At 43.0% G+C, this 8,090-nt stretch overlaps 1 protein-coding gene across 1 annotated transcript; it reads left to right on the top strand.

Moving 5' to 3' along the window:
* Positions 1-42: 42 nt before the first annotated feature.
* Positions 43-7,923, top strand: RFNG (RFNG O-fucosylpeptide 3-beta-N-acetylglucosaminyltransferase). Its single transcript, XM_030287529.4, has 8 exons — positions 43-423; positions 1,290-1,338; positions 1,851-1,953; positions 2,320-2,473; positions 3,493-3,581; positions 3,672-3,837; positions 5,135-5,220; positions 5,446-7,923. The coding sequence occupies exons 1-8, from the start codon at positions 43-45 to the stop codon at positions 5,510-5,512; spliced, it is 1,095 nt and encodes a 364-aa protein (XP_030143389.4). The 3' UTR covers positions 5,513-7,923.
* Positions 7,924-8,090: the final 167 nt, after the last annotated feature.

Here is an 8,090-nt window from a genome sequence, read left to right as displayed (position 1 = left end):
GAGGTGGCCGCACCCTGCGGCGGGGGCCCGCGGGGCTGCAGCATGAACGGTCCTTGCTTGGGGCTGCGCAGGGCCGGGGTTCTGCTGTCCCTGGGCGCCGCCGCCCTCCTGCTGTTGCTGCTGCCGCGGGGGCAGCGCCCCGCCGTGCCCCGCCCGCCGCCCGCCGCCGGGCCCAGCGCGCCCCCGCCGCCCCGCGCGCTCCCCGCGGGCTCTGCCGGAGCGCCGCGCGGCGGGCCCGGGGCCGGCGGCCTCGCGGGCAGCGCGCAGCTGGCGCGGAGGGTCCGCCTCGGGCCTGCCGGCAGCTCCGCCAGGGAGAGCCTAGAGCTCAAGGACATCTTCATTGCGGTGAAGACCACGAGGAAGTACCATAAGAGCCGGCTGGACTTGCTCCTCCAAACCTGGATCTCCCAGGCGAGGAGACAGGTGAGAGACTTTGTTAGGGGGCAGGGGCAGCCGGGAGCCTCGGCCCTGTGCTTGCCTGGGCACCTTCTGCACTCTTACGGAGATTCTCTTCCTTATGTTAAAAGGGGCTTTCTTTGTAAGACGGTGGAAAGTCGTTTTATATTAACGGTTGGTGTGAACATGCTTCCAAAAGAGTTCGTTGTTGATTAGTCAGTTACTTGCAATATGGGATCGGTAGTCCAAGCAGACATAGTTTGCTGATTTTTGTATGATCGTAAAAAGTGCGCTTTTTTTGTACGATTTTTTATTATCGTAAAAAGTGCTTTTATGATAGCAAAAGACTCCTGGTGATGATGCATCTAAGCCAGTATTTTGGACTAAGTACTTACGTTTTTCTGTAGAACATAAAATTGTTCCCTTGTTTCAGAATTTTAGTCTGTTCAAGTATATTAATGGGCTTTTATCCAGTAATTGGAACAAGACTGTGTTAACCACCTGCCACTTCCCACCCTGACTTGCATTCTTTCTTCTTTACCTGCTTGGCAGCTGTGGATGATTCATAGCCAGAGAGAGGAGGTAGTACCAAAAAAGACCAAAATTCTTTCTGTCTGGAAATCAGTTGTCTGTACCGTGAAACAATGAGGGTAAAATACAGCCTTCTTTATTGAAATGACATTCTTCTGGTTTGTAATGGAAACAATGTAATAAATAAGGCAGGGATTGAAGTTGCTGGGGGTCTCTGCACCCCTACTCCCTCTCCCATTCCAGTGGCTACTGTGAAACAAACTACCAAGAGAGACAAAATATTCTGAATTCTGAAACTGAACAAATTTAAAATAAGAATCTGAAGTCCTTAAATGTAGACACACCATTTTTGTCTCCCACAGACATTTATATTCACGGACTGGGAGGATCAGGAGCTACGCCTGAAAGCAGGTGAGTTGTGTAGCAGCACAGGTGCATGCTGTCTGTTATAACTGAGTTTTGTTTCTTTTGTACTTTCTATAGAAGTCCTTATTTTGTGCTGTACAAGCAATTGGGGAAGTTAAGATGGAGAAAATAGAGAAAATTTCTCTCTAATTGCCATCTGGACAAGATACCTGTAACTTCCAGAATACTGGGTTCACTTTTGCACCCCTTTTCTTCTTGTTAGTAAGCTTAAGTTTATGTGGTCCAAAGTTATAGTAGGTATTTCTTTCGCACACATCTTGTGACACTATCTATATACCCTCGCTTGTTTCTGTGCATTCACACAATTTTATGACCTCTGCAGTTTGCATGCCAGATGGGTAACCTGTGAGCCCGCCTATCCTGCAGTTTCTTCTCCATGCGTGCACCATGTGCACCTCAGATGTATAATATTAGTGCCAAGTGTGCACTTCTTTTGTAGTCTTTTTTTGACTACACATGCTTCTCAGACCTGAAAGGGCTGATTTTTATTCTTCTAGGGGATCATATGATCAACACTAACTGTTCCGCTGTCCATACCCGGCAAGCTCTCTGCTGCAAGATGTCTGTGGAATATGATAAATTCCTGGAATCTGGGCAAAAGTAAGTGAACACATTGTTCCAATTGACTTTGTTTCTTCCCGTTCTGTGCTTACAGGAAACTTGAGTAATCATCTCTGTTCCAGTAAGGAATGTAGTATTAGCTAAAATGTAGGGATGAGTGCAGGAAAGGGAGCACAGCATGAAGCAGTATTTTTAAACAAGCATCATCTGAAAGGTGGAAAGGAGGAGGTTATTAATTTCAGCCTCTTTGAAGATTTAGCATCTGTAGGTGCTTTCATCTTTCCTATTCTGTAATTTGGGACAATAAGAAATATTTTCTGCTCCAAGTGTGAAAGTCTATGACTCAGTTGTAAACCTATAACTCATGTCTTTTCCCTATAACTTCTTGCTTTGTTTTGTTTGAAGATGGTTTTGCCATGTGGACGATGACAACTATGTGAACCCTCGGACTCTCCTACATCTGTTGTCTGCCTTCTCACACAGCCAGGATGTGTATGTGGGGCGACCGAGTCTGGACCATCCTATTGAAGCAGCTGACCATGTCCAAAGTGATGGATCAGTAAGTAAACTTTTTCAGTTTATCTGAGAGACATCCCAATCTTCTAAGCCTTTAAAACCTTGACAATTCATAGGACTCCGCCCTAAACCCAAATGATTTAATGATGGTCATTTTCAGAGGCAGGATGCTGGGTTAAATGCACCTTCAGTCCAATGTTGTATGCATATGTATGCACAATAGAGGTTGTCTCGTGGATGGCTATCTGTTTGTGTTCCTTTACTCACACATGCTGTGATCTCCCTCACACTGAGCTTAGTAGGGCCTCCCCACCTTGACTCTTACTTTTCCTTTAGTAGCTTTTGGGGGCAGTGTTCCTTATTTTAGGACTTGGGAGTTCAAGGGGTTTTTTATTTGTTTTGAATGCAGTTTCACACACATTGTCATCATCTGGAACCAACTTGTCACATGGGTAACAGAAGCTTTCTGGATAGATAAAGCATTTCCAATATAAAATGGTTACTAGGTTTCCAAGAACCAGGAGCAAATATATTTCAGTCATAAGATACATGTGCTAAGGAAAAAATACTAACCAGGTCACCTGCACTAGCAGGTCTCTTTAAAGATATATCAATCCACTGGCCAAAACTTCAGTTATAAAACAGCTTGTTAGGGAACACTCTGCACAACAAATTAGTCTCCTTGGACGTGAAGCCAATCATATATATATATATATATGGACCACCTTTGACATCCTCAGTAACACTGAGCTAGCTATGACCCTTGGTTAAAATGAATAGGGGACAGATGTAATTTTCTGGGAGTCTACCATTTCCCATTTCATGTGTGCTACCTCCCTTATGCTAATTTGATGGTTACCTGCTGTCTATTTCATAGATAGTTTCATTTGAGAGAACAGCTAGCTGCTTTCAGCAGCCTAAACATATAGGGATTCATCTGTAGCCTTGTTCTGACTCATATGTGGTATCAAATAGAACCTTGAGTTCCCTTCCCTGCCCATCCAAATGCAAAAAGATGATTATCAGTAACTGCTGTGTGTGTTTTTCCTTTTTGCTCTTCAGAAGACAACTGTGAAATTCTGGTTTGCCACAGGTGGAGCTGGGTTCTGTATCAGCCGAGGTCTTGCCCTGAAGATGAGTCCTTGGGCCAGGTAAGCATTGTTCCTAGTTGAGCTCCATCAATACATGTTTGGGAGGCTTTCAAACCTATTTTGGCTTGTCTCCTGTGCTCTCTGTCACAGCCTGGGCAATTTCATCAGTACTGCAGAAAGAGTACGTCTTCCTGATGACTGCACTATTGGATACATCATCGAAGGGCTGCTGGAGGTAAAGCTGCTGCACAGCCCATTGTTCCATTCCCACCTGGAAAATCTGCAAAGACTTCAAGGCGAGTCTGTGCTGCAGCAGGTAGGGCTATGCCTCATATCCTGTGTTTATAATTACACCTCAGTCTGATCAGAAAGAATACACTGCATAGACTTAGCACTCTTCAGCAAAGAAGGATATCTACAGACTCATTTAGAGCTGTATCCTGCTCAATTCCTTCATTTAGGTGAAAAGCACAGTTTCACCCTAGCCAACTAGGTCATATAGCTGAACCCTCCTTTGGGGACACATTATGCTACATGAAGCCTAGGTAGGGTGTACCCCATCTCCTCCTAAACACGGATTTGTTTGCATGTAGCAGTAGCAGAAAGTGTAGAAATTTGCTAAACAGTGTTCCTGATTTTGTCTAACAAAGTTTCTATCTTAATTCATGCTGTTCAGAAAGGCAGCCTTATAAGTACTTGACATAATTAAATGTTTGATCACTTTAAAGAACAATTTGTATGAATCTCAAGAAAATTAAAAGTTGCTTCTGAAAAATGAAGTTGCTTTTTAATTGCTGGGATATATTTTACCTCCCTGGCAGCAGGTGGAGCCACAAGGCCACCCAACAGTGTTGCCTGCATCACATTGCTTGGCACCATAAGTAAACTCGAGTGTGGTTTTGCCCCTGCATGCTGGGTGGTTATATTTTTCTGGCAATTGTATTAGGCAGCAGAAATGTGCGCTTGGGGCCAAATTCCACCGTGATGTCATCTCCCTTCATGTTAGTGAATTTGACTGTAGCATGAATACATTGTTTCACTGGTCATCATTGGTTCCATGATGAAGACAGCTAACCCAAAACCCAGGAAATGTACAATTATAAAGAAAAGGTAAGTCTTCTTGTACCTGACACCTGAAAAATTCTTCATGCAACGCTTGTGTGGAGGAACCTGGGGTTCCAAAGATCTAAATTTTGTTTCAGATTTGAAACATGACAATCCTTTCCATGCTACTTAATATGCAAATATTTATATTTTTCCCCTGTGCTAAAATACTGCTATTGCAAACTTATGGCGATATCTGGTAAGGATGAAGATGTTATTTAGTGAAGGTACAAACAGTAGCAGAATTAATGTCCTTACAAAGTTTACAATTGAAACTCATCTTGTCCTTCAGGGCAATGCAACTTTCAGATCTTCCGTGTATTCTCCCATGTTGCCCTTAGTGCCATTCAGCACCAACGTTGCTTACGTCACAGCTAACCACTGTCCTCCAAATGTGATCCGTGTTCAGATCAGACAGCATCTTTGGAGACTTTCTTGGTACCTTGCTATGTCCACTCTAGTTATCTGCATTAGTGTTACAAGTCTTGAATATTTACTTGTTTTTCCAGGTAACCCTGAGTTACGGTGACCCTGAGAACAAACACAATGTTGTGAGTGTGGGAGGAGTGTTTGGCCTTCAGCAAGATCCAACCCGGTTAGTGTCCACTTCCAAAACAAGATCTCCCTACCATGTTCATGTTTGTCATCTGTAAGGTGATCAGACCCACTAATGGGGTTATTTTCTTATGTCAGCTCATTGCCAAAAGCAGGTAGACCCACGCCCTGCTCCATCAGAGTGCTGCACATTCAGTGCTAGTATGTTCAATGTATGGAGGATTCCAATCTAATGCTGTCTCTTTTTCTTTCTTTTTTAATACAGATTTAAATCTGTCCATTGTCTGCTTTATCCTGACACCATTTGGTGCCCTGCTAAGAAGATGTCATAATTCTTGACCAGCCACTGACACCTGTGTCTCAGCTAGTTTGCATAAGGCAGGAGTTGCAGAGTTTTTTGGTGGTTTTATTCTTCTTCTGGGAGACAACCAGTGGTATCTACAAAGGAGGTAGCAGACTCTGTTTAGAAAAGCAATAAGGTGTGGTTTGTTCAGCTGCAGCCTGGGACATTCCAAGAAGCATCTTTGTTCTTTTGTCTAGTGGCTCTTCATAAGATGACCACAGTCCTGTGTGTATGAGTCACTTTATACTTTCATCTGATGGCATGTGAACCTGTGCTTGGGCACATCTGAGGCAAATGCAGTACGGGGAGTGAGAGTGTTTTTACTACCCTTAGGGGTTATTAGAAGCCACTGTATAGAAGCTGGAGTGCAAGAGCAGACTGTAGTCCCCATGGTGACAAGAAAGGGGAAGTTTTCACTCATCTTTCTTGGGAACAGAATTATTTAAGTGCTTCTGTGGCCTGACAGATTAAAACTGCAGTGGGATAGAATACAGAAATCGTGGAATCACTAGGGTAAACAAGGCTGAAAGCCTTTGTCATGAGAAAACCCTGTGTGAGGGTAAGCTTACTCAAGACTAGGTGAGTTGCTTACAATGTACATTCTCCCCTGTTATCCATGTGTACCTCCTGTGGAGGTAATTGTCAGACCTGGCTCGCATGCCAACTGAATTGCAATGGTTGATGATTATGATCTATTCCCTTGATATTTGATACTGAAAAAATATTTGCCTGACAAGATGGTAATTGTTCCTCCCACTTGGCTGGTAGTTGGTCACATGAGCTGGAGAAGCTTGTGCTGGCAAAACACGCCCTGTTTCTGAAGCAGTGTGAGAAGGGAGAAATGCTAGATAGGTGCAATGCACTGAGAAGAGTTTTGATGGTATCATTTGAGGACCTTTAATTGTATTAACATGGTTACTCCAGCTTCTTCAGATAATCTTTTAATTACCACAAAGTCAAGATCGGTGTTTGTTTTTACTCCTTAATATTTCAACAAGTAGCTCACCCAGTCACTACAAGGAGATTGCACACTCACAAGCAGAAGTACAGTGCTCTAGCAATATCATCTGCTGCTGCTTTTTAAAGAAAGTAAACTTGGTTTTTAAAGTGGAAGGAGTAGGGCTGCATATGTTCACTTTTTTGTTAGTCCAGATTTTGGCCATGTGCAAACCCTACCTGATCTGAAGAATACCTTAAAAAAATATACCTTTGCAAAATCACTGTTTACTGTTATAAAAAATACTTGCTGGTTTAGTGCTAGAGTTTGAGGCCAAATTAAGGGAAGAATAATAGAATGCCATTGTATGATCTGGAGCTGTGATTATTGACTTGATTGTGGACCTAGCAGAAGTTTCAGGTTTCTAAATGGCTGCACTCAGCTGTACTGTGAGGTTTGCCTAGTTATTTAACTTCCTGGCAAATCCTGTAGTGTATTTAAGTATGCCACTTAGCACAGGGGTCAGCCTCCTCAAATATACCGTGTTCCCTGCATTTTAACAGACCTTTCAGTGTTTACCTCAGTACATTGTCCTCTTTGCATGATTTTAGGTAGCTCTACTGAGGAGTAAACAAGCTGACTGCTACTTACTATAGTCCTGCAGCTCATTCTTGTATTTCTCCTTTCTATTGTGTGTACTAAGGTACACATGAGGTATGGAAATAAGAAAGCTGCAGGGAGATGGATCAAAGCCCAGCTAGCACACTGGCTGTTCCATAATGGGCTGTCAGTGTTACAGGTGTGCCTCCCATAGAAAACAGAGGAGGATTTGTGGCATAGTAGGTTCTACCTCTTTATTAGATCTTCTGCTAACTAGAATTGAGGTATCCTCTGGTTTAATTATTTGTCATTAATCGTTCTGGAGAGTCCTTGTATCCATATTTTTTTTTAAAGCACTTGTTAGGTTCTTGGTTTTTAAAGTCCTGTAAAGAAAACTGTGAAACTTCATGAGCTCTTGAGGTGATTTTGACTTCAAGCACTGCTTCTGAACTCTTCTGTTGGAAATCTTCCCCTTCCACTGGAAGCAGCCTTTTGAAAGATGACAGAGACAAAGCTAGGACTGGGCAGCAATGGTGGCAAACTGCAGTTAAAAAAAACGACAACACTTTATATTGATGACAGCAAAACTAAATGGTGTAAGTTTCACACTGTGGTCACTGGTCACACTAGGTATGCCAAAGAGGCAAGTGTCCTCAAAGCTGGAAGCATATTTATGGAACTTCAAAAGGGCCATGTTCTCCTGCAGGGCAACAGGGGAACCTCAGTATGCTTAGGTTTGTTCCAAGTTTTCTTGTGTTGAGACTGCAGTAAGCCATGTGGAGCAATCAGGATGCAGCCTTTTTATCAAACTACTTTTTCATACATAAAGTAACTTTATGAAATAAATATTTAAATATGTCAAAGGCTGTGTTTTGTCATATTTCTTCACATGTGCTCTGTATCAAAAATGGACCATAAACCCACTAATCCAGAAAATTATGCCCTCCTGTCAGACTCATGTGATGCCAAGGGACAAAAAGCAAGTAAGCTCAATGACAGATGTGGAGAACAGAGACGGATGAGAAGAATC

The sequence above is a fragment of the Taeniopygia guttata genome, chromosome 18, assembly GCF_048771995.1.
Source record: "Taeniopygia guttata chromosome 18, bTaeGut7.mat, whole genome shotgun sequence".
In the NCBI taxonomy this organism is placed as follows: domain Eukaryota; kingdom Metazoa; phylum Chordata; class Aves; order Passeriformes; family Estrildidae; genus Taeniopygia; species Taeniopygia guttata.
The sequence above is the reverse complement of the archived record's forward strand: the minus strand, read 5'-3'. Positions and strand labels throughout refer to the sequence as shown.

Coding starts and splice junctions, on each gene's coding strand:
- RFNG (XM_030287529.4), top strand. CDS start 43: ATGAACGGTCCTTGCTTGGGGCTGCGCAGGGCCGGGGTTCTGCTGTCC. Junction 424..1,289: donor TCTCCCAGGCGAGGAGACAG/GTGAGAGACTTT, acceptor TGTCTCCCACAG/ACATTTATATTCACGGACTG. Junction 3,838..5,134: donor GCGAGTCTGTGCTGCAGCAG/GTAGGGCTATGC, acceptor TTGTTTTTCCAG/GTAACCCTGAGTTACGGTGA.